Genomic DNA, 27,823 nt, shown 5'->3' on the forward strand with positions numbered 1-27,823 from the left:
AACTGTGATGTTGATGTACTTGATATATTCTGCTTAAATTAAATTAATTTACTCATATGCTTTACCTTTTTGCTTAGAAGTGTATGCATAGATGTTGCATTAAATATTATACAAAAGGGTGGAATGTTACTAGAATTTAATTTGCCTTATGATTGTATAATATTTTAATGCTCAATACATGCTTTCTGCCTGTTGAACTTTGTCCCAGTAAACTTAAAGAACTCCAAAGTGTTTTGCTAAGACAAAAGTTATTGTTTAGCCTTGGAGCCTAATAAGATTTTGGCACATACAGAGGTATGACGCATTCATGTGCACAGTGGTTGGGGAGAAATTACTCCCATATTCTGTTATCAAACATTGTATGAAGGATAACACCAGCTGAGATGAATTTCTGGGAATATCTACCTAATTAAAAACTTTTCTGCTTTCGCCAGCAAAACAAGGGCTGGACACACCAAACCTAGTATGTGTTTGCGCACACACCACCTTCTCTTGCATATAATCCCATGTACACTGTTCATTTCTTTATATTCAACCATGTACCACCCAGATACATTGTTGATTCCCTTGCTGCTGTCCGCAAGTAAATTTCACCTGCTCTGAAGCCTGCCTTGACTCAAATTCTTTTATTACAAACACTTGGTTATTAATAATTCCTTTAACATTCCTTGTTCTTGAATATAGACATTTCTCTCAAACCAAGATGTTCAGTATTACTGCAGTAAAACGAATACAAGGTCAAAAGAACATTCCTAGAAATGAGGGGACCATAGGACTGAAGCTACCAACAGCACAAGAGTGTCTCCTCACCGGTGGAGCTCCCGCTGGAGGTCCTGCATGTAGTGGTGACACTGGGCGTAGTAGGTGGCCTGGGCCTCCGCAAAGTCCTGCAAACCACGCAGGTGATTGAGCTGAGGAGAGAGAGAGAGACGGAGAGAGACGGAGAGAGAAGGAGAGAGAGAGAGAGACGGAGAGAGAAGGAGAGAGAAAGATTGAGAGAGAGAGAGAGGAGAGAGAGAGAGAGATGGAGAGAGAGATTGAGAGAAAGAGACGGAGAGAGGAGAGAGAGATTGACAGAGAGAGAGAGAAGGAGAGAGAGAGAAAGAGAGGAGAGAGAGAGAAGGAGAGAGAGAGAAAGAGAGGAGAGAGAGGAAAAGATCAAGTCAGCATGTGTTCAATCCCCCAGCTTAGCTTCTATGGCAACCTTTTTTTTTATCTAAAGTGGACAGACTAAAAGTGGAATGTCTTCCTTAGTACAAGGGTGTAGACCCTCCTGTTGGACTCTACCAGCTGGACAAAGCCTGGAATTATTTTTCTGTTTGGATGTTTTTTTGTTGTTGTTTGTTTGTTTTAGTTCAGTTTAAAGTTTGGTTGAGTATTCTGTCTTATATTCATACGGCTCTACTTCATTTCTGTATTTAACCTCATTTGTCTTGTGAAAAAAAAGTTCCTGTAGGGACAGTTGCATATCATATGAAAATGATATAGAAATGATACAGCAGTACCATTTCAGTTGAATGAAATAAGTCCTACTACACATTGCTCTCCTTGGAATTCATCACGTGAATGAAGAGTCTGCTAAAACGTCAATCAAATGGAATACAAACCTCCAGAAGTAAGTGGTGCTAGAGCCTCGGAGACCCATGACTAACGGCATTACGTCATGACCTACCAGCCAGGGACATGCTCACTACAGCACAGTGTAAACTTCCTTATCTTCTCTCTGTACTGTGCTGTGGACTCCACCAGGCCCATGGCCATCACAGGACTTTACAGCATTTCATTAAATAAAGACATACTGGAAGGGGCAGGAAGCTAACCCACAGTTTAAGGTGGGGTAAGCAATTCTGGAGTATGTTTGTATACAAAATCAGGGTTACACTTTACATTAAGGGTACAATAATGAACTTTTAGTTATTGCTTAGTAAACACATACTAAACATTAACTCATCAATAACTAACTGATAATAAATGCTTAGGGAATGCTTAATAAGCATTAACTAGCTGTTGTGTTAATTAGTGGTAACTAAGCATTACTTAATCAAGCTAAGCTAATGCCTAACCAACCATTAACCAACCATTAATAACTAAGCAATTATAGTTAGTTAATGCCTAATAAGCATTAACTAAGCATTACTTAACAGTTAATTAATGTACCCTTATTGTAAAGTGTTACCAAAATCAGTATTAGTCAAATCAGTGAATATCTCTTCGCAATCTGCTGCTTGTCTGTACTGTGAGTGTGCTGAAAACAAATGTTATGTGAATACACAGCCTAGGCTCTGTAAACGGGCATATTTTCATGCTACGTGGGCCCTCTTTGATTACATTCCCTTTGTTTACATACATGCCTAGTGTGAGTGGGCCACATCACAACACATTGCGCCATACGCTCCCATAGGTTTTCAATTGGATCAAAATCATAAGAATCAACTGGGCCCGCTCAGCATTTTTATGTTTGACGTTAAATTCTAATGATACCCATACAGTGCACACCTGTGTGGAGGAAGCACCTGTGTTGTGTTTCTCCACTTACATCTATTCAGGATTTTTCTTTAATTTGTCCCATTTTTATATGCATTCATTAGATTGTTGTGATACAAGTGTCTCCGATTGAAATGTAAAAAAAAAGAAAAAAAAAAACTTCCCTTTCAAACTACATAGTAGCATGTAGCACATTTCCTTTCCATCCCTGCGTTCCAATACCCATACTTCCCTTCTATTTAGTATGCCAAAAAAAAAAATTTAGGATGCCCCAAATACATGCACGTCAATTGTAGTATGCTGAAAAATACATAAATGTCCCACTAACTCCAATAGCATTTTGGAGTATTCGTCTTACGTATTCTTGACATTTCTCGACATAATGCAAAAAAAAATCAAAAATCTTCCTTATTTGATTTTTTTTCTCTCCTGTGGCCCTAAAACTCTTCTGTACTTAAGTATGTAGTGCAGTAAAAAGAACAAGTATGTGATTTGGAACACAGGGCATGTTTCTACACTGAACAGGATTGTGTGCTGTGTTAGTCTCTGACTAACAGCCAGTGTTCCGGTTACAAAGGCAGGAGGCGGGAGGTGTGTCACCCACATGTGTGCTGCTGATGCCTTCCAGCAGCAGCCTGGTGACCTCAGCCTGACGGTCAAACTCTGTCTGAGCAACACGCAGCTCATGCGCCGCCTAGGGGAAGAAGGGAGCAATCAAAAGACAAGGAAGGAAGTATTACACAATGTATTTTACATGATGACAACAGCGACAAATTCAAATACATCCCTTCATATCCTTTTTAACAAATTAAGACATGTTATCTTACATCTGCCAAACTCTTACCTACAACTGTTTTATATATTGTAGGCTATATTGAAACTATCTATGTTGTACTTTCAGACGACGTAATTTCCACTGCGGCCATTCTACCTTGCTGTCTAAGTGAATCAATGGTTTTGTCTCTTTATCAGCCTGTTGTGTATGTAATGTATTTGTGTTGTACATTGTGTTTGTGTTGTTGTTTTCTCTATGATTTAACGTTGTAGAAAATGAGGGTCTCCCCTTAGTGTTCTGAGTATGAATAAAGGTTGAATGAAATGAAATGAAAATAAAACATATGTAATGCATTAGGTGACAAAACACAGATGGCCCCACGCACACACTGTCTGGAAGTACTTACTTTGTCCACTTCCTCGCTCAGCAGCTGATCATAGCAGCACGAGAACAAAGAAACAAACAGTCATGAACCAGTCTCAGACCTCACACATCACATTCTGTGCTTCATTGTATCCAATCTGAAACTATGAGGGGAGCTAGCACAGGCTAAACAGATGTGTTGAATCGAAATTCGGGAAAAGATGCTGGATTATTATTTATTTATTTATTTATTTTTTAACCTTTATTTATACAGGTAAATCCTATTGAGACCGGAGACTCTTTTTGCTAGGGAGACCTGTTCCCATTCCCACATTACCATTCACACACACATTCATACACCGATAGCAGGCTTACTATCGACATTCACACGTTTGGCACATTTCTTGTTTATTTATTATCTGTAGAAACATTGGTGCATATTCCTATTATTATACTACTATTGTTTACCACTCAATTTCAGGTCGGCGTTTAGGCAACAAATCTCAAAAAAAAAAGTAGCTATATCATCATATATTCTTTTGGAAATTAAAATTGAGCTGTATTATTCAAATTGAGTAATATGAATGAAAAATTGATTGGCCCAACAACAGCCATCTCCAGCCCTGATATCAGTTGAGGACAGACGTATTTCTACATAGCCATGTAAGCCGATGACTACTGAGTTCAATTCACAATGAAATGCAGCACGGGACATGAGTGTGAAGGACTTTAGGAACTAGATTTAATTACAAAAAACATTCTTCCCATCTCATCGGCAACTGGGCAGCTGGTGGCGCCCTAGAATGACCTATCTATCCTGTGTTGAAGAGCCTTTAGTTTAACTTAAAGTTAAAGTGGTGTGCCTGTAGGATCATTTTGGCTGTAGCCACATTGTGAGAGATGCCATTTCACTGTTTTACATATAAAGGCCAAATACCTTTTAAAATGAAAAAAGGTCAACCAATGTAACAGTTATTTTGGTAACACTCGTTCTCCAGAATCACTGACTCCACCTTTAAACCAATGGAGAGCAGCAAAAGACAAAACTTCAGCTGCTGCTAACTGAAAAAAGCAACATATTACCAATTCTGTTGTAATATAAAGCCATTTCCTTGTCTGCTTGGCAAGTTCCCTGTCTCACTTAAAAAAAAACTGTGGATGTGAATCAGTGGCTATTTATGCTAGCAAGGCAAGCATGCCATAACGGTGAAGTGTGTCTGTGACCCAGCTGGCTCACACTCTGGAAAAACCTGGAAACTACGTTGATGGAGGAAGGAAGGAATGATCTTTTTCTGCTGTCACATTTATGTATTGAGAACAATGTACAATAGGTTTGACTCATATACTGCACTTATTGCTGTCACCATTGTGCAAGTGCCCTGTTTTGGGTTCTTTATTAACACATTGTCCTCTACTATATGGACCAGTCTTGTAATATATTATAATTGTCTTTTATTGTTTGTGTATTGTGTTTTTGTTCTGTCTTTAGAGAGGACCTATGATGCTTTTTCAACTTTTATGACCTATAAACGTTGTTATAATGATTTATAGTCATGTTTAACCATACTAAAGTGTCAAGTAATGACTTACATGCATTTAGACGTATTCCCTGTTGACCGTCTGGGGTGGCTGTGCAGAGCGCTAAACACTAGGGCAGCCGGTCGCGATTCACTTGTTCAAATTTCCGGGATTCGTTAGTGGGGTTGGCAGGAGGGGGGCGAGGGGGCGAGGGGGCGGAGAAGCACAAAGCCTAGTGTTGACAGGGAATGCTGAATGCACCCAGATGAGAGGAAGAGCTTCCCGAAAATCTACATGGTTTTTTGTGCTGTGATTCGTGTCAGGTTGCTCTATAGGAGTCATCAATGAGAAATTAAGACCAGAAAAGTAGTATAATAGGAGATCTTTAAAATAGAAGAAATAGATTTGAAAAAAAAAACACTCCCCGAGTTCCAATTCACATACTCTTTCTTTTTACTACACTACATACTAAAGTACAGAAGAGTTTTAGGGCCACAGGAGAGAAAAAAAAAATCAGATTAGGAAGATTTGTTTTTGCATTATGTCAAAAAGTCAAGAATAAAGACGAATACTCCAAAATGCTATTGGAGTTAGTGGGGTATTTATGTATTTTCAGCATACTACAATTGACTTGCATGTATTGGGACATCCTAAATCTTTTTCTGGCATACTAAATAGTATATAGTATGGAGATTATAGAACGCAGGGACTGTTTGAGCTACTCTGTACTCGACTCCTGTGTGTGACTAAAGACAGCTGCTGTTGTTGGCCACCGGCCGACCTCAATTTGACCTTTACTCTATATTCTGCCGGTGTAGGCTGATGACCGATTTTTGGTGTATTGCGCCTCCCTGTGTTGAACATGCATCATCACCCAAATTTTTTTTCCCATTGTGAGGACTCCATAACCTCTATAAGAATATTAGTGTGCACTTTAAAAAAATACATGTTGAAATCCAAAGCAACTGTATGATCCTTTTAATTTACTCTATTTGTTTTTTTAATGCTCTCCTTTCTGCGTATTTTGGTTGGTCTCCTTTTTCAAGAGACAAAGTGGGTTGCATATGAGAAGGGTATTATTGAGCAATGTTCTTTTTGCTAGCTTTTTATTTTTATTTTTGTATGAGGTTTTATTTGGTTAAGATATAATGACTATGGAGTGCTTTTTTACTTCCTGTAAAAAGTAACCTCCTTTATAAAAAAAGATAAAAGTGGGTCGCATATACAAAGGTCAAATAAAAACTCAGGTAGATATCTGTTATAAATGTTGTGTTAACATGGATTGACAACATGTGACAGTTAAATTCAGGGCCAATCAGATCAGACTTAAAGAGACTATAAAACGGAGCATTTCAGACAGAGGCTGTAAAGAGGAGATTGCAGCAATGGCACTGTGAGAAATGTAAGATTTTTTTTGGACACAACACCAAGAAAACAGTTTCTACTATTAACCCAGATTACAATTATGAATATGAAAATGAGCACAATATGTGCCCTTTAAAGTGACCATATGAGGCTTCATCGTTTGGCTTTTATCTCTAGTAGAGAGTGTTCTATCCTAGCAGTGTCTACTAGAACTTTTACTATTGTTTTGTGTTTTAATTTAGTTTTCATTTTTGCTTTTATGTGTCTGTTTGATGTTTTGGATGTAATGCATTTGACTTATTTTTACTGTACAGCTCTTTGGTCCACCTCGGCTGTTGTGTGTTATGTGCTATATAAATAAAGTTGACTTGACTTCATCGGGTATGACAAGGGTTTAGGGGGAAAAAACGTCTAAAATGACACACACTAAACTCAGGAAGACTGACTACAACAGTTAACATATCTACCACCATGAATAAACTTAAAGCCACTACGAGTAACATGGTCCGTTGGCGGCCCCTTTGGACAAAAGCGGTAGTATTTTTACGACGCCCGCTGTCGCAAAGCTGTTTTCTAGCTCGTGCCAGGCATTCTCTTTTTTTTCTTTGATGGTTCAGCCCAGTTATCGGTCATTATGACGACAAATAACTGTCTCAAACAAGGCTCCCGCTCCCTTTCCCTCACCTGGAGGGATAGGCTTCTCAAATCGCGTTGCAGCGCCACACTGAAATCTGCGACCATTGACGGATATGTGACCATAGAACCTGCACGAGCGAACCGAAAATTGGACTGGGTGTGCGACCAGACCAAAAGCAGTAATAAAAACTATATAAAAACTTCTTTCTTTGTACTGATGGTCTCGTTTGCTGTTAAAGGTCATTTATGATTATCGGAGGAAACATGAGGCTGTTTAAAAGATATTTAAATGTTACTCGTAGCCGCTTTAACTAAACTTCTAGTCCTGTGTTACTGTTGAATTGACAACCTTCCTCTGCTCTGACACACTGGGAGGGTCCGTCTCCACGTCCCAGCTCTCCCAGCCACTCTGCAGCTGGTGTGTGATTACAGTAGGCAGCATGAAGAAGCACACACACACTTAAGGTAAAAAAATAAACCCAACAACATTTCTACTCTACAGGTGCATCCCAAATTTTTTTTGGAATATCAATGAAAAGTTTAATTCAAAAAAAGTGAAACTGTCATAATTATATTATAGATTAGATAGATAATTTAGAATGAACATACTTGAAATTTCGGTATTATTATAAATCCTTTTTTTTTAATGTAATATTCTAATATTTTGATATATTTTTTTATTTATTTTTTTATTCCATGAGCCATAATCATCAAAATGTAAAGAAAAGAAAGGGCCCTGACATATTTCACTTTGTGTACTGAATCTAGAATATATCAAGTTTACTTTTTCGAATGGACTTTTACATGCCATTCTAATTTTTTTGTTTGATGCACCTGTACAAAGAAGTTTGACAGTATAGGGCTAATGTGGTAATTAAAAAAAAATCCCATTCACTGCAGAACAAATGTAGGTGTTCAAGCTGTCGTTACTGAGGCTTATCCGTGGTTTAAGGTTAAAGACAGGTTTAAATACTCTGTTGTTAGGAACATAATCACGTGATCTCTTAACACCCCACTGCTATGTTGTCAAAAGTCCAGTGCCTGCTGCAGACATGGCATAAACTCAGTAACATTGGTGGAAAGTAACCAAGTATATTGAGTCAATTAAGTATTTTCTACATTATTAATTTGCTATTGGGAGGGCTGTGGCGAAGTGGATAGGGTGGTGGACCCATAACTGTAGGGTCGGTGGTTCGATCCCCAGTCTCTCTGCCACATGTCCAAATGTCCCTGAGCAAAGAGACACTGAACCCAAAATGTCTCCTGATAGTTAGCTTGCACCCTGCGTGGTAGCTGCTGCTGCTATGGGTGTATGAATGTGTGCTCCAGTTGTAAGTCGCTTTGGATAAAGCGTCTGCTAAATGACATGTAATGTAATGCTACCTAACGTATGTAAAGTAACTGAATGCAGGTAAGACACAATAAATGTTCACCTGAGGCTACAGAAAAATTAAATCATGGCTGTATTTGTATGATCAATTCAATGACCAATTTTTAACCAGTTATTGATACTGCAGTAGATGACCAGCAGAGAGCGCAGGAATAAAAAGCTCTACTGTATGATTATGATTTTATATTATAGAAGATCCGATTATTAGTAACACCAACAGTCCTCTTGTGTCTTTGGCTTTGTTGCTTCCAATGAAATATTGTGTAAAATATGAAATGCTTAGTTTTTTGTTTAATTGTTTTTCAGTTTGGCACATTAGGGCCACCATACCTCAACCTATATATACTGTATGTCATATACTACCATTTTCTCCAATGATCTGTACAAAACTCAATTTAGTCTTTTTTTAGGGGCTCGTCATAATTTCAGATCACACCAGTGCAGCGATTGTTCATTCAAAATACACAGTATTAAATATTAATTAGTGTGAGCATTCAACAACAAAAAATAAACATGCCTGCTGCCTGCACATGCTCAAGTCATAAGTACGAGACTATGTGTTACATCCGGTGACATCATGCAACAGAATCTGACTAGCCTAGCCTGCTGCTAAAATATACACGCACCTCAGATAGAGCACATTAGAGGGCCACTGATGTGTTGTTACAGACTGCTTCCTAGTGTAGCGCTGAAGCTAGGGGGCGGGGCCTGTTGCCACCAGGGAACCTGACCAATCAGAGCAGACCGTTCTGCTCTGATTGGTCAGGTTCAGGCCAGTCAGAGCAGACCGTTCTGCTCTGACTGGCCTGAGCCCCAAACATCAGAACTTTTTGCCCAAAGTGTGATTACTTATTTAATTACATGGAGCAAGCTAAATATTTTTCTCCTAATAGTGTACTAATTGTATCACATTATAGAGTGAGTCAATAATTCATGAATTGAAATGGCTAAATGCTCCAGTGTAGAGTGTAGTTTCAATAAAAGCATTCTTTCAATGGTTCTAATGTAATTCAAGGCTCAAAGTGTTCACACACAAACTTTGATCCTACACTACAAAAATATTTAGCTCGGTCCATAATGTGATAAGAGACACGCATTTAGTCAAGTTGCTACATTCTGGGAAAAAGTTGTTACGTTTTGGTCTCGGCATTTTGTTACATTTATATATATGAAATGGCACACACATATATATATATATGTGTGCCATTTCACTGGAGACTCTTACCGCTGATGCACTGGCAGACAGAACATAATTGCGAGGCCTTGTCTCCTGAAAATCAGGTGCAGCCTACAAACAAGAGCAGGGAGGAGGAAACACATGTTGGCACAGTCATGCAGTTACAATCATTGAGCAGTTAGCCAGTTAGCGTAGCAGCAGACAGAAAAACAGATCAGAAGCAGCACAAGGAAAGATCATTTTTGGAACATGTTCAAAGCAGGGTGCACTGTAGACAGTTCAAATTCATCTATGATGGCCCCTACTCTTAATTGACCTCTCATACAAAGGCTGAGGTATGTTCACTCCGTAAGATTTGTTTGCCAGCAGTTATTACCCCATAACTATCAACATTCAATAATGTGCTGAGTACTTCTAAAGCATTATAAAGTTGGAGTCAAATGACATTCTTATTATGTTGATGGACCTACCCTTGTGTTGGGGCATTATATTATGAGCTTGTAAATGGCCCTTCCTCAACATTTGATCAAAACATTTTGTATTTCTTCATCAACTACTCAAAGGCCCATTCCATCATTTTGATTTGGGTTCTGCAATGTAAGTCCAGCAGCTGACTCCACCCTGCTGTATCTGAAAGGTCTCCACCCTGGATTGAGCAGAATACCTGTGTATGTGTATATATACTGTGTATTACATCTATAGCCAGAATAGAGTGACATCCAGCTAGCCTGGCGCTAAGTTGGGTATGATGTTACAAAGCTGGCTCCCTTTTACCCTGAACAGATCACCATGGTAACCTGGGCTTACACAGCCAACAGCAGTTTAGTAACCCTATACAGTAGTACTAGGACTTTTATCTGCGATTATCTTCAATGCATGGAACCACTATAAAAGAATGGACAGACTTGTGGTCAGTGCAGAGTATGAACGAGCCTATGTTATTGAGATACATGCAACAGGCACAGCAGGCACAGTCACTGGCAGCCAGCAGAACATCTGAAAAGCCTTTAGAAAAAGTTCTTGTTAAATTTGGTCAGTGCAGCCGAGGCCATCTGATGAAGAAACCGTCTTGTGTTCAATACAAGAGGAACAAAAGGAATTCAATAATGATTAGGCTTCTCTTTAAGAGAGCAGGATGACTCTAAGGTGGGAGTGTTGTCTGCGCAAACTCATCCGCCAAAACTCCTTTTAAATAAGTGGCAAAAAATCATTCTATCACCACTTTCAGAGGTTGCAGATTCCCACAGTTAAAAATGCAGTTACAGTGCCACCACCTGGACATTCACTAAAGTTACTGTTTCAAAGTGGAAGGCATCTTAAATCTGTTAAAAATATATTTACAGCATTCCAACCCTAACCCTAACCCTAACCCTAACCCTTCAAATGATATAACAGAGGAGAGGAGGGGGAGGGAGAGGAACAATTAAGAGTAGAGTGACAGAGTGACGTGTCATCTCACCGCTGCCTTGGCTTCGGCCATCTTGGCTTTCTTCACACGCGCTTTGCAGATGTCCAGATCCAGACGCCGGTTCTCCAGGAGTCGCCTTTCTTTCTGCAGAGGAGGGATGGATGGGATCGTTCAGAACAAACCTGGCAACACAAGGTTGTCTAATGTCTATACAGCTAACACAAGGAGACAACTAGCTAGCTATGCAGAACAAAGATATATCCTAGAAGACAACACAAAAACAGCTTCAGTGTCAATGATGGGTGGTGCTAACAAATGTCATACACCGCAGTTGCATTGGGTAGAATGTTTAACTTATAGGTATCACCATGACACGTTGCCAGTTTTTTTCTTGCATTACAACAGTCCTTTATATTATTATACATTTTTTTCAGAAATGTTTGAATAAATATGCAAGTCAATATCTAACTAATTATATGTAAATTAGCATCTCCTTTAAAAACCTAAATGTTGGATAAAGCCAGTTAACATTTTTTATTTGAGTTATTACTGTAAAGATACAGCCTTTTTGCACATCATGAATCATACAATTAACAACGTATGAACATACTGCTGTTATAACCTTCAGAATAGTGCTAAGAATAATTGTGGAAAATGTAGTGGATGTAAGTGCTTTAGAAGCTGTACAATCAGTCAGCTAATCAGAAACATACCCTGCGTACCAAATCATATACTTTATTTTTTTTCTATTCTACATACTACATTTGACCATAAAAATAATCTAATTAGGATGCAGTAGGCATTCACTTGGGACATACTTTTACTTATTTATTTCATCATAACATTGCACCTTGATCTTGCTTCTTGCTTTCATATCTGTCGCATCCCCATTTGTTTTCATATGGAAGCTCCGTCGATGTGACAACACTTCCAGTGCGCACTGGATTGTGAGTCAGAACAAATAGTAGACATCCTGGTATTTCTAACCATACTAAATCTAGCCACAAGAATCGGGACAACCTAAATCTTTTTTTCTACCATGCTAAATAGTAGATAGTATGGAGATTGGATGCAGCCTTACTGATATAGTCCTCCAGTCTCCTTCCAGGAAGTTGCGTAGAGGAGTGAGGAACGTGGTGACCGAGGTATGGAGCAGCTCCCGCTCTGCTCCTCCCAGTCTCTTGTGGTATTCTCCCACAGTGATCAGGGTGCTGCCTACACACGGGACAATACACACATGTACCCTCATATTACACACCAAGTCTATCCACACTGAAAATAACAATTTCTTTTTTTTGCACAAAAAAAATATATAGGGGAGAGTGGCCTAAGTTGTGCATTTTGGAAGTTGTGCCACCCCTTGTTTCTAGAAAACCGTGGAAGAAACTGGAAATGTGACCACATATTTAAGAAGAGCCATCCATTTAACTCATCCTGTAAATAAGGGAGACACAAGGAATAAGAGAAGCACATTTAAGCTAAAAAAAAACTGTGTTTTGCCTTTCAAAGTAAAATTTCCATGATCAAGGTTTTTTGATTATTGTGTCTGAACACTTATAGACAAGTTTGAAAACATTTGACACATGTTTTAGTGCTTTAGTATACTACACTTTGTGTCTATATAGTTAGCACGATGTCAGCCCTAAATTGCTGCATCATGCTTATTATCCAACATTCTGGGGATGGGGTGATTTGTGCCAAAGGGCCTAGGTGAGTTATAAGTAAGTAAGTAAGTAAGTAAGTAAAATGTATTTGTAAAAGCACATTTATGACAGTTTGCACTGTCCAAAGTGCTGTACATAGTGCATTCAGTAGGTAAACAATGAAGGTAAAATAACAATAACCAAAATAAAAGACGTAAAGCCCATACATCCACATAAACAAAGATAGTAGTGCAGAGGTAAGATAGTTAATGGGGAGGAAACACCAGGGTGTACATATGGGTTTTGAGCCTTGATTTAAAGGCAGAAATGTAGAGGGAATCACATTTGTCAGGTGGCAGTTGGTTCCACAAGCACGGAGCAACTAGTGCAAAGTACATTTCTGAGAGTTGTGCCAGTGGCATGGCTGTATACGCTGGTCACCAAAAGAAAGTGATTGTCTACAGTAGCTCAGAAGAGAGTGACATCTCAATTCCACTTAACGACACCACTGATGAGAGTTCAGATGGCCAGAAAGATGATGATGGTGACTTTGTCATTGTGAGCTTTGCAGGTAAAACCATTAGATCTGCTAGGCCTTGTTTAAGAAAATTGTCCTTCAATCTTTGTCAACTATTTACTTAAAATACACCTTGAATAAGTGATTGTCTAATGGATTTGTCTTGCATTACAGTTTATGAGATATATATCAATGGCACAATTCATCCCATGGTATTCTCTCCAACCGCACAACTTACACCACACCGGGGGCAAGTTGTGCAACAAGACAACTTTTTTTCCGAAAGCTATATTTCTTCAACAGTTTATTCCAGATCCAAAGTTTTTATTGCCAGGGATGCACAACACCCTGAAATATATGTACATATTTGAGTTGGAGACTTTACTGTCAAGGCCTTACTTTAAAGTCACTTTGAGTGAAAAGTTGCACAACTTAGGCCACTCTCCCCTATAATATATATATATATACAGTATCTCACAAAAGTGAGTACACCCCTCACATTTCTTCAAATATTTCATTATATCTTTCCATGGGACAACACTGAAGAAATTACACTTTGATATAATGTTAAGTAGTCAGTGTACAGCTTGTATAACAGTGTAAATTTACTGTCACCTCAAAATAACTCGACACACAGCCATTAATGTCTAAACTGAAGGCAACAAAAGTGAGTACACCCCTAAGAAAAAATGTCCAAATTGGGCCCAAAGTGTCAATATTTTGTGTGGCCACCATTATTTTCCAGCACTACCTTAACCCTCTTGGGCATGGAGTTCACCAGAGCTTCACAGGTTCCCACTGGAATCCTCTTCCACTCATTCATGACAACATCACGGAGCTGGTCGATATTAGAGACCTTGCGCTCCTCCATCTCCCGTTTTAAGAAGCCCCAAAGATGCTCAATAGGGTTTAGGTCTGGGGACATGCTTGGCCAGTCCATCACCTTTACCCACAGCTTTAGCAAGCCACTGGTCGTCTTGGAGGTGTGTTTGGGGTTGTTATCATGTTGCAATACTGCCCTGCAGCCCAGTTTAAGAAGGTTGAGTGCACGTTTTCAGCGTCATACCAAGAGGTTGGCTTTGGAAAATTGACGTATGAGTGCTGCCAGCATTGCTGCAGGGCTTGAAGGGGTGGGGGGTCAACCTGTCAGTGCTCAGACCATACGCCGCACTCTGCATCATACTGGTCTGCATGGCTGTCGTCCCAGAAGGAAGCCTATTCTAAAGATGATGCAAAATAAAGCCCACAAACAGTTTGCTGAAGACAAGCAGACTACGGACATGGATCACTGCAACCATGTCTTGTGGTCTGATGAGACCAAGATAAACTTATTTGGTTCAGATGGTGTTAAGAGTGTGTGGTAGCAAACAGGTGAGGAGTACAAAGACAAGTGTGTATTGCCTATAGTCAAGCATGGTGGTTGGAGTGTCATGGTCTGGGGCTGCATGAGTGCTGCCAGCACTGGGGGTCTACAGTTCATTGAATACCAACATGTACTGTGCCATACTGAAGCAGAACATGATCCCCTCCCTTCGTAAACTGGGCCGCAGGGCAGTATTGCAGCATGATAACGACCCCAAACACACCTCCTAACGACCACTGGCTTGCTAAAGAAGCTGAGGGTAAAGGTTATGGACTGGCCAAGCATGTCCCCAGACCTAAACCCTATTGAGCATCTTTGGGGCTTCTTAAAACAGGAGATGGAGGAGCGCAAGGTCTCCAGTATCCACCAGCTCCGTGATGTTGTCATGAATGAGTGGAAGAGGATTCCAGTGGCAACCTGTGAAGCTCTGGTGAACTCCATGCCCATGAGGGTTAAGGTAGTGCTGGAAAATAATGGTGGCCACACAAAATATTGACACTTTGGGCCCAATTTGGACATTTTAACTCAGGGGTGTACTCACTTTTGTAACCGGCAGTTTAGACATTAATGGCTGTGTGTCGAGTTATTTTGAGGGGACAGTAAATTTACACTGTTATATAAGCTGTACACACGCTACTTTACATTGTATCAAAGTGTCATTTATTCAGTGTTGTCCCATGAAAAGATATAACGAAATATTTGAAGAAATGTGAGGGGTGTACTCACTTTTGTGAGATACTGTATATATATAGATATACAGTATATCTATATATCGTTCCAAAAAAAACTAAAAGAGAAATAAAATAATATTAATAATAATAATAAAAAAGGAGAAAAAAGTAATATACCTACTGCATATACTGAACATATATACAAATAAGGAGAGGAGAAATAAATAAATTCAAATCAAATACACATGCAAAAAGCAACTGCTTAGTTTGATGACAAACAAAGCAGGCAAACATCTGAGGTATGTAGCAGTGTGTGTGTGTGTGTGTGTGTGTGTGTGTGTGTGTGTGCGTGCGTGCGCGTGCGTGTGTGTGTGTGCTTAGAATGTATTCACAGACTTCTACATCAACTGTTTAAATACTTTTATTAAATCAACAACTACGTATATGAACTGTGAGTGTACATGAAGCCCAATGCTCACCTCCTTGGGAAGATTTGTTTCTTAATGTTATTTGTGTGTACACTTGTTGTGTCTTGTACATTATCACCAATGAAAAAAACTAAAAGGAATAACCATAAAGAACTGACCGTATGGCGTCTCTGTACCAAACTCAGTGGCAGCATCCAGCATGTGTTGACCCAGCAGCTCTGCGTTAGTGATCCTGGATGGGAGCTTCTTATCCAGCTTGTCATAGATGAACTCTTCTATCCGAGCGCCTACATAACATAACACATAACAGGTGGTGAAGACAACCTTTACAAACCCAAGACTCAACTCAATATGACTTACGACATCTATTGCAGCATGTCCGTCCTGGGAGAAGGATCCCTTTACTCTGTCAACTCTCCATGAGATTTCTAAAAAATTTTTAATCCCGATAAAAGGGTTTTTTACTGGGAGTTTTTTCTCAGCCGAGCTAAGGGCAGGGTGTCGTACTGTATGGAATGTAAAGCCCACTGATGCAAATGTTTATTTGTGATATTGGGCTATACAAATAAAACTGATTTGATTTGATTTGATTTCCCCAATTTTTCCTTTCCTGAGACGTTTGTGGCGATTACAAAACCAGCTATCAATATACTGCAAATAGAATATTTACATAATGTCAAATCCATCCTATATAACTGGGGTACAGCTAGACAAATGAAAAAGGTGCAGTCAGTGATTCTGGAGAATGGCTGTGTTCAAAAAGCCCATACTAACGTCATTCCTCCTACATACTCAACATGTACTATATACAACTCTCTACCTAATGATGGATTGTGTATGCGAGGTTTGAATGTTGAAGAATTAAAATAAATAAATGTCTGTGTCGTTTGAAAAGACGCAATGCATTGTGGGGGGCGGTTGAGTAGGAAAAGTAAGCTATCGATCCATACACAGAATCTTTCCCGGAAGTAAGTACTCATCCGGGCATTTCTCGCCTACACAAACTCGCAACCTCAACATACTCAAATTGACGTCAAAATGAGTATGAGTAGGATGTCAGTATGGCTTTTAAATGTTTGTTGTCAGCCTTTCCTCACACAGCATTCTGGGTAAGTGACTTACCTGTGTGGTCGACTGCAGCATGGAGGGTAAGAGATCAAGAGTTAGACATTGTTACTACAAAGATCCATTCTTTTATTCTGGCATTTCTATGGTCTAAGTCTAAGACGTTACAGATGCTAGAATAGAAGAAGTTATAAAGGACCTTAAGAACCTCTTGGTGTCATAGGCTACTTAAAGTAGCTTGTTAGCAAAAGGTGTAAAACCACAGCAATTCAAATGTAAAATGCTTACGCGCTAATATACTGTAGTTCACATAGAGGTCACATGTATTTTCACTTCTTACTTGGGTTGGGCTGCAGCAGAGCCTCCGTCTGTCTTAAGATCTTCTCGGTCCAGTTCTTGGTGCCGTCTGCCCGGGTGAGGAGGTTCTCCAGGTGAGGGTCTAGCTCTGTCTTCTCAGCCTGGCCCAGCTTCTCCTCTGTGAACTGGGGGGAAAGAGTCAGAGTAAAACGGGTGGCTGTCAAGTTGCTCCATAAAAGGTGACGTGATTTATACAATATTTGAGTGAAAGCACAGAGGGTGAACGGATCAGTTCAAAATAACAAAAACCAAACTGTTCATTCTACATTCAGAATGTATAGACACGTTTGCGGTGACAAGTAGCCTATTATTTATTTTTTATTAGGTTTTTTTTTTTTTTTTTTTCCACATAGGGTGGGTGCTAGGATGTTAGGAGTAGAGTGTATGTAAGGACATATATTGATAGAGTAGGCTATGTATGCAGATGTAAAAATGTGCATATGTCGTACACTCAACAAAAATATAAACGCAACACTTTTGTTTTTGCTCCCATTTTTCATGAGATGGACTTAAAGATCTAAAATTAATTCCAGATACACAATATTACCATTTCTCTCAAACATTGTTCACAAATCTGTCTAAATGTGTGATAGTGAGCACTTCTGCTTTGCTGAGATAATCCATCCCACCTCACAGGTGTGCCACATCAAGATGCTGATCTGACATCATGATTAGTGCACAGGTGTGCCTTAGACTGTCCACAATAAAAGGCCACTCTGAAATGTGCATTTTTTTGCTTTATTGGGGGTCTGGGGACTCAGAACCAGTCAGTATCTGGTGTGACCACCATTTGCCTCATGCAGTGCAACACATCTTCTTCGCATAGAGTTTATCAGATTGTCAATTGTGGCCTGTGGAATGTTGGTCCACTCCTCTTCAATGGCTGTGCGAAGTTGCTGGATATTAGTGGGAAGTGGAGCACGCTGTCGTATACGCCGGTCAAGCACATCCCAAACATGCTCAATGGGTGATATGTCCGGTGAGTATGCTGGCCATGCAAGAACTGGGACATTTTCAGCTTCCGAGAATTGTGTACAGATCCTTGCAACATGGGGCCGTGCATTATCTTGCTGAAACGTGAGGTGATGTTCATGGATGTATGGCACAACAATGGGCCTCAGGATCTCATCACGGTATCTCTGTGCATTCAAAATGCCATCAATAAAATGCACCTGTGTTTTTCCTCCATAACAGATGTCTGCCCATACCATAACCCCACCACCACCATGGGCCACTCGATCCACAACATTGACATCAGCAAAGCGCTCACCCACACGACGCCACACACGCTGTCTGCCATCTGCCCTGAACAATGTAAACCGAGATTCATCCGTGAAGAGAACACCTCTCCAACGTGCCAGACGCCATCGAATGTGAGCATTTGCCCACTCAAGTCTGTTACGGCGACGAGCTGGAGTCAGGTCAAGACCCCGATGAGGACGACGAGCATGCAGTTGAGCTTCCCTGAGACGGTTTCTGACAGTTTGTGCAGAAATTGTTTGGTTATGCAAACCAATTGTTTCAGCAGCTGTCTCAGTGGCTGGTCTCAGACGATCTTGGAGGTGAACCTGTGGATGTGGAGGTCCTGGGCTGGTGTGGTTACACGTGGTCTGCGGTTGTGAGGCCGGTTGGATGTACTGCCATATTCTCTGAAACGCCTTTGGAGACGGCTTATGGTGGAGAAATGAACATTCAATGCACGAGCAACAGATCTGGTTGACATTCCTGCTGTCAGCATGCCAATTGCACGCTCCCTCAATGCTTGTGGCATCTGTGGCATTTTGCTGTGAGACAAAACTGCACATTTCAGGGTGGCCTTTTATTGTGGACAGTCTAAGGCACACCTGTGCACTAATCATGATGTCAGATCAGCATTGATGTGGCACACCTGTGAGGTGGGATGGATTATCTCAGCAAAGCAGAAGTGCTCACTATCACACATTTAGACAGATTTGTGAACAATGTTTGAGAGAAATGGTAATATTGTGTATCTGGAATGAATTTTAGATCTTTAAGTCCATCTCATGAAAAATGGGAGCAAAAACAAAAGTGTTGCGTTTATATTTTTGTTGAGTGTATGTATATCTACAGTTCTGCATCCCACACATTGGATTAAAAAAAAGGAAAAAATAAATAAAAAAGGAAGCTACGGTCGTATGGACTTATAAGAAGGTAGCCTAAATATCGTTAGTTTTTCTCGAATACAGTGCAGGAGTTATTGAGTGCAGAGAGCAGTCATCTGTTTGCTGTCCCTCAGTGTGTCTCGCTCACTTCCTCTGCAGTCAATGGTTTCCTGTGTTTCCCACAATGCCTTTGGACAACCTCCAGAGAAGAAACATCGGAACTTGTTGAGTGAATCCAAGGCTTGAATGTTATCGCCATGTATTTAAATTGAAGTATGTCTGTATCTGCTAGGTCGCCTACTATGTTCACAATAGGCTACAACAAGCATCATTAATGATTAGACATCACATGGTTAAATTGCCACTTTTTTGAACGGGGTTTGTTATGTCTATTTGGTGTTTTTATCCGATTGCCTAAAAAAACGTCAGATACTGGGGCAGGTGGCCGTGGGCATGAATAACATGATATCGGCGATATAATAGAATAAAACGGGCAGTCTCCTGATGTCACATGAGTGATGAGGCTACACTCGACCACACAGCCTTCAATAATAGATGGAGGCTTGAAGAGCCTTTATCGGCTTACAGCGCCGGGGGCCGTTGCCTACGTGTTCATCACGACACACGACGAAAAACCCGCTTATTTCATCTTTATTATGCTATGCTAGCCTACTATATAACCCACCAACACATTAAAGGTGCATTAATCCATCCAGCACCATGGCCCAGAGCTAGTAGCCTATTGCATCCACGCAGGACGCAGTTCCAGTCTGACGGTATAGATCCACACACTGCTCTCTCTGTCTGCTCCAGCTGATCTGTCTCCCCTCGCCTCTCTCTTACCTGCACGGCCCGGGTGAAGAACACCCCCGCGTCTGAAGCCAGTTTTTTCACGTTGAAATCCATGGTGCCTCCTCCGTGTCGAGCTGAGCATACGGGCGGGCTGGGCGCGTTACACCGGTGGGTTTCCTCCGGATCAGCTGGGAGGAGGATGGAGCAGAGAGGCAGACGCGCACAACAACTCAAGGCGTAATCCGCTTCAGGGACGATCGGAAATCTGTTCCCCGCCCTGCGTTTAAAGAGACCGTTCACAGCACCGGCACCGGGGCTGCATGTCACGACCCACCCCACCCCCACCCCCCCTGCAGCCTAGAGAGCCATGACCTCTGCGCACATAACCACACAGGCCTACAGTAGCGTGCAACATCTGCACCGTTTATATATAGATCTATGTTTACTGAGAGTTCATTCAATGCATTCAGCTCCACTGAAGTGGTTGGAGAAGGACATATCTGTCTGCCTAGTTAGACACCAATAGACGAAAGTGCAACATATGTAGGCCTATTTATTGTGTTGTCCTTAACCCCCATTAAATCAAATAATTATACTTTAAATGAACACACTATAATAATATATGCACATATCTATGCCTACATAGCCTAAGCCTACTATAGCCTATTTCTAGACTACACGCGAACATGTAAGAAAAATAAATAATATAAAAAAGGTTATTAATCAAAAATATTATTTATTTATTCATACACACATTACACATCCATGGTCTGCTGTATTGGTGTCATTTGGGTGAAATGCTCCTTTAATACAGAGGGAGCATTTCACATACAACTATTTAAGATTCAATCATTTAGATAGTCCATGTGTAACGAACATTGTCAACCTAGATTTGAAAGGCAAATGTTGGAATGTCCTTTTTGTGGCAGAAATGACCACTTCATTGACCCTGCGTTCCAATTCCCATACTTCCCTGCTAAAAAAAGATTTAGGATGTCCCAATACATGCACTTCAATTGTAGTATGCTGAATACATAAATGCCCCACCAGTGTTAATTTCGTAGACTAAGACTATGACGAAAAATATTCGTCTACGAACCTTTTTCACGGACGTAAACTAAATAAAAACTAAATAAAAAGGCAGATGTGATGACGAAGACTGAGACTAATTTAACTGACACTATAGTCCACGAATAGGAACTAGACGAAACTGTTAGGGTGGGACGAATGGAGAAGAGATCCAATCAGAACTACTCTTTTTGTGGGACAAGTTGGGAAGAAATCCAATCAGTGCAAAGCAGTGAATTCAACCCTGTGTCGGTGAAAATCGACGGGAGACCGCGCAGGTGTGAGCGGGTGGAGTGAGCCGCTGTGCTGAAAAACTCTGCGGTATGATGGACAAAAATGATAGTCAGGGATATCCTGCCCGTTAACGATGTCTAGGGGAACGGCTAAGTTCCGCGATCTGTTTGTAGTAGGCTCTGTCTCGAGTTTGAATACACAGAGCCATGTGAAACTGCCGCCTCCGTCCGTTAGTTTCTGTTTTTAAGTTACAATCAACTCCGACGCATGGACAGCGTTCAATTAAAACCTCTAATTGTATTATCTAAAACACACACAGCGGCAGCAGTGTTGCTTAAAGGAAGGCGCAGTTGCTCAAATTTATCAGCACCTCAACTGCGTACTGCTGCTGCTGCCCAGGGGCGGCCTTAACGATCTCGGGGCCCGTTTCAAGACCTAGTGTGGGGCCCCCCACTTTTTTAAAATGTTTTCTTTATTTTTATTTTTTTTATAAATAATGCTCCCCGCAAAAAATAAAAAGAATTGTGGAATCCAGTTGGTTCATAGACAGATCATGAGATAATGGACCCCCGGGCACAGGCTCTTAAAGCCCCCCCTTCCCCCTATCCAGTCAGGTACACTGATTTTATGTGAGATTATTACTAATGAAATAGAATGTTTTGTATTACAACCATTAAATCTGTGTGTATTGCATATTCAAACCTTAATACCATTCAATGAAGAAAAACACTTAGTCGACGAAGTCCGCTGTAGATTTAGTCAAACTAAAATCTGCTTATATTTAGTAGACTAGACTACTACTACTACTCTATAACACCTCTCTACCTCTCTTCTCTTCTACACCTCTCCCACCCTGCCCGTAATCTAAGGTCCAGTGCATTCATCAACCTCTCCATCCCCACTGTCCGCACTGTCTTTGGACGCAGTGCCTTCCGGTTCGCTGCAGCCTTTGACTGGTACACCCTTCAAAACACCCTTAAACTTTCTGTCTTCACCTCTCTCTCTGTTTTCAAACTAAATCTGCATACAATCTTAGTTGACTCCTGCACCTGCTAGTAGCCCTTCTTGTCATACACTATTGATTAACTGTTTATTTTATTGTATTGTATTATATTGAATTTTTTAAAGTGTATTTCATATATTTTTGTAAAAGTGTAATATATATATATATAACCTTGTTTTCACTTTTAGCACTCCCCTCCCTCTTCCCCTTCAGGCTGCACTTGAAAATAAGAATTTTGTTCTTAATTTGCTTGCCTGGGTAAATAAAGGTTAAATAGACTAAGACTAAAATATTTTAGATGACTAGAATAGGACTAAGACTAAATGGTGTGATATTCAAAAGACTAAGACTATGACTAAATCAGAATTTGCTGCCAAAATTAACACTGTGCCCCACTAACTCCAATAGTATTTTGGAGTACTCGTCTTTATTCTTGACTTTTCTCAACATAATAAAAAAAAATCTTCCTTATCTGATTTTTCTCTCCTGTGGCCCTTAAACTCTAGTATGTAGTGTAGTAAAAAGAAAGAGTATGTGATTTGGAACGCAGGGTTAATCTGAAGGGGCACCGTGTTGGGACGCTACCAAGTTCCTCTGTTGTCTCTGGGTCACATCAGAGGGGCATTTGATTGGCTGTGAGTGTCACCCCATTTCTCCAAAACTATTATTCACCCCAATATCTGAGGGCTGTTGCCATGCACGGCCCCGGTTGTTTACATGGAGGCGGTGCCCTTTTTTAATTTTTCTCCCCTGTCCCTTAGAGTCTGTGCACACCACTGCAGTGTAGCATGTATGTATGCATACAGCATAATGCATAACAAGTGATGCTTAGGCTTAAGCAGTTATGCAGGGAAAATACAGCATGTAAATCATGTAAAATGTACTAATACATTATTTATTCCTACAGTACAGCATACACTCACCGGCCACTTTATTAGGTACACCTTACCGGGTTGGACCTTCTTCGGCCTTCAGAACTGCCTTAATTCTTGGTGGCATACTTTCAACAAGGTGTTTGAAACATTCCTCAGAGGTTTTGGTCCATATTGACATGATAGCATCACACAGTTGCTGCAGATCTGGCGGCTGCACATCCATGATGTGAATCTCTGGTTCCACCACATCCCAAAGGGGCTCTATTGGGTTGAGATCTGGTGACTGTGCAGGCTATTGGAGTACAGTGAACTCATTGTCATTGTTCAAGAAAGCAGTTTGAGATGATTTGAGCTTTGTGACATGGTGCATTATCCTGCTGGAGGTAGCTATAAGAAGATGGGTACACTGTGGTCATAAAGGGATGGGCATGGTCAGCAACAATACTCAGGTAGGCTGCGGCGTTTAAACTATGCTAAATTGGTACTAAGGGGCCCAAAGTGTGCCAAGAAAATATCCCCCACACCATTAAACCACCACCACCAGCCTGAACCGTTGATACAAGGCAGGATGGATCCATGCTTCCATGTTGTTTACAATTAATTCTGAACCTGCCATCTGAATGTCGCAACTGAAATCGAGACTCATCAGACCAGGCATGATTTTTCTAATCTTATGTTGTACAATTTTGGTGAACCTGTGAGAATTGTAGCCTCATTTTCCTGTTTTTAGCTGACAGGAGTGGCACCCGGTGGGGTCTTCTGTTGCTGAAGCCCATCTGCTTCAAGGTTGGTCGTGTTGTGCATTCAGAGATGGTATTCTGCATACCCTGGTTGTAACGAGTGGTTATTTGAGTTACTGTTGCCTTTCTATCATCTCGAACCAGTATGCCCATCCTCCACTGACCTCTGACTTCAACAAGGCATTTTACATCCACACAAATGCTGCTCACTGGGTATTTTTTCTTTTTCGGACCATTCTCTGTAAACCCTAGAGATGGTTAATCCCAGAAGATCAGCAGTTTCTGAAATACTCAGACCAGCCCGTCCGGCACCATGAACCATGCCACGTTCAAAGTCCCTTACCTTTCTTCCCCATTCTGTTGCTTCAACAAGTTGTCCTGTCCAGGTCTACATGTGTAAATACATTGAGTTGCTCCCATGTGATTGGCTGATTAGATTGAACTGGTGTACCTAATAAATTGGCCGGTGAGTGTGTTATTTCAATAAAAAAATATCTAGTGAAAAGCTTGTATCATAAAATGTAAGTATGCATCATTTATTTAAACAGGGCACATGTAATATACCATTTGATACATTTAAAGTAAGTAGTATGAATGATAATGTGCTACTTTGTCACTTTCTAGGTAGTTTGGAGGTTTCTGTATTTATTATGTTTTCAGGTTAAAAAAATTGTAATTTGGGTTTCTACTAAAAAGTGTTTTGTCGTTGTAGTGTCCCTTTGGTATGGGGAGAGAAATCTGACCGGCTTTATATAGACAGGTTCTCAGATATGTGGAGAAAAAGAGAGAGGGTTGTTTTTTTTCCTCAAACATTAGGAAAAAATGAAATGTTTAGATGGCTAACTGAATACGCTCTACATGCACGTATACAGTGCTGCTTGAAAGTATGTGAACCCCTTGAGCCATTTGGAATTTTATTGAGTCTAACCATTATTAATTCATTTTCATCAATACCAGTCTAGTTATCTAGTGCCGCCCAATTTCTTCCCTAAAGATCTCTTATTACATTGGTCCATTTCATCACTCAATTTGGCCCACCTGATTGTGTTTACCTGCTTGATTCAAGGAATGCAGCTCAGGGTTCACAAACCTTTGCACCTACAGTCATATGAAAAAGTTTGAGACCCCCTTCTAATTTTGGGGATTTTTGTTAATCATTAGCTGGGATTTCAAAGAAGCAAATTCATTTTCATATATGACATACCTTAGGGAAACAGAAGCAATTCAGCAGTGTCATTTTGTTTATTGGAATAATAGAAAATATGCAATAAGCATCATAACAAAATTTGACTGGTGCATAAATTTGGGCACCCCAAAAGAAAAATGTCATCAGTACTTAGTTGAGCCTCCTTTTGCAAAAATAACAGCCTCTAGACGCCTCTGGTAGCCTGTGATGAGTGTCTGGATCCTGGATGTAGGTATTTTGAACATTCTTACATACTAAAGCGATCCAATTCAGTTAAATGTGATGGCTGCCGAGCATGGAAAGCCCGCTTCAAATCATCCCATAGATTGTCGATGATATTCAAGTCATTGGACTGCGACGGCCATATCAGAACATTGTACTTTTCCCTCTGCAGGAATTTGAACTGTGTTAAGGGTCATTGTCTTGTTGGAATATCCAACCCCTGGGCAACTTCAACTTTGTGACTGATGCTTGAACATTATCCTGAATAATCTGTTGAAACTGGGTTGAATTCATCCGACTATCGACTTTAACCAGGGCCCCAGTCCCTGAAGTGGCCACAGCATGATTGAACCTCCACCAAATTTGAAAGTAGGTAGCAGGTGTTTTACTTGGAATGCAGTTTTCTCCTTTCGCCACGTAAAGCACTTTTTATAATGACCAAATAACTTAATTTTTGTCTCATCAGTCCAAAGCATTTTCTTCCAATATGAATCTGGCTTGTCTAAATGAGCTTTTGCATACTCCAAGCAACTGTATCTGTGGCGTGGGCGCAGAAATGGCTTCCTCCTCATCACCCGGCCATACAGATGTTTTGGTGCAAATTGCACTGAATTGTTGAACCATGTACAGATACACCATCTGCAGCCAGATGTTCTTGCAGGTCTTTGGAGTTGATCTTTGGGTTGTGTGCAACCATTCTCACAATCCGCCGCATATGCTGCTCTTGTACTTTTCTTGGTCTGCTAGACCTGGGTTTAACTGCAACTGTGTCCTTCCATTCCCTGACAACATTCCTTACAGTAGAAATTGACAATTGAAACCTTTCGGAAAGCTTCTTGTAGCCTTCCCCTAAACCATAACAATGAATAATCTTTCTTTTTAAGATCTTTTGGGAGCTGTTTTGATGATCCCATTCTGTCTCACTTCTGCAGAGAGTCAAAGAGAAGTGCAACTTGCATTTAGGCACCTAAAATACCTTTTCTCATGATTAAACAGAGGTTCAAGGCTTAACAACATAATCCAACCAACTTTGTGTTTAAAGTCATCAGTTTTACATGCTGTTACATGTATTAAAATCAGCAAAACCACATTCCCATATTTTTGCACAGCCAGTTTTTCACATTTTATTTAATTTCATACAACCAAATACTGCTTTTCAAAAAATCTTTGTTTGGAAAACATCCCAGTACTTAGCTGTTCCTGGAAAATGAAAGACATACCACTTTTATCTTTTTTGTGTGAAAACAGAGTCAATTATAATGCCGGCTGAGAGGGGTTCCCAAACTTTTTCATATGACTGTACAAAAGTTGACAAATCAATTGTTTTATTTGTTTTAACAATTGATTTCCGGAAAAGAAAAATGTGGACTTGATAAACACACACCTGTTATTTAGTATAAAAATGCTGGTATTGATAAAAATGAATTAATAATGGTTAAACTCAATAAAATCCCAAAATGCTCAAGGGGTTAACATACTTTCAAGCAGCACTGTATGTATTATTTTTTTGGGTTCAGTTATGTATTTAACTGCAAAGGTGTCATGTGTTGTAACAATGAGCCCCCTGGTTTTCTTCATAGCAGATAGTTCTCACCACTGGTTCAATAAGTGATCACAACAACACCAATGTTTACCACTCCATCTTTATTGCTTATTCATCTCTTTACATGAATGGCCTGGTACTATTTATAGATCAGAAATATTGGATATTCATTAACGTTTGGATCAAATAATCTTTACTCCATTTTGGATTACACTCATCAGCACCTACAAAAAAAAAAAAAAAAAAAAAAACGTGTCGACAGACTTCAGAAACATTATGAAATTAGTAGATGAATTTTTAGAAATTTCAAAACAGTTTGTGACACAGCACTCTCCCGGAGCAATATGGAACTTTATTTTTTTTATTTTTTTTTAATATTTTCAGCATACATCTTTATAAATAACAACCGCCCCCCCCCCCCCCCCAACAACAGTAGCTACCTGCTGTCACTGACATCCACATGGGGATTTTTTCAGCTCTAGACATTATTTCTTTCCTGGATAAAGCATATAAATTGAAACATTCAATGACTTCCAAACTAGAGAGAAATAGGTGATGAGAGGTGTATGATCAGCGATACCTTCCCTAGAGAGAGAGTTCACACCTCTTTACTAGAATCTTGTAATAAAACACTGTGTGATTCTCAACTAAAAATCCATCGATCGAGCGCTTGTAAATCCTCTGTAAATATGCACACATCTGAATTCCAGACAGAAACATTAAGTTTCGATAATAAAGCTTCTCCTCTCAACACCGCTGCCTATACTTGAACATTGTCCATTTCCACCATGACTGTGATAGTGATAGAAAACAGCTGTACCAATCCATAAATCACACAAAGAAAAAATAAACTGTACATGAGAACCAGGAAAATCAA

General features: G+C 40.1%; 1 protein-coding gene across 1 annotated transcript in view; it reads right to left on the minus strand.

The window, feature by feature from the left end:
• LOC307265369 (endophilin-B2-like) overlaps positions 1 to 20,259 on the minus strand; it is a 28,156-nt gene extending 7,897 nt beyond the window's left edge. The window contains exons 1-7 of the mRNA XM_080047080.1: positions 20,127 to 20,259; positions 17,144 to 17,285; positions 15,893 to 16,025; positions 12,198 to 12,327; positions 11,168 to 11,260; positions 3,089 to 3,178; positions 811 to 911 (exon numbers count right to left, since the gene is read on the minus strand). Of these exons, the coding sequence (XP_079903206.1) occupies positions 811 to 911; positions 3,089 to 3,178; positions 11,168 to 11,260; positions 12,198 to 12,327; positions 15,893 to 16,025; positions 17,144 to 17,285; positions 20,127 to 20,189 (752 nt within the window). The 5' untranslated portion in view covers positions 20,190 to 20,259. The remainder of the gene's footprint in view (positions 1 to 810; positions 912 to 3,088; positions 3,179 to 11,167; positions 11,261 to 12,197; positions 12,328 to 15,892; positions 16,026 to 17,143; positions 17,286 to 20,126) is intronic.
• Positions 20,260 to 27,823: the final 7,564 nt, after the last annotated feature.

This window comes from Ammodytes marinus (assembly GCF_949987685.1).
Source record: "Ammodytes marinus genome assembly, chromosome: 18".
Lineage (NCBI taxonomy): Eukaryota > Metazoa > Chordata > Actinopteri > Uranoscopiformes > Ammodytidae > Ammodytes > Ammodytes marinus.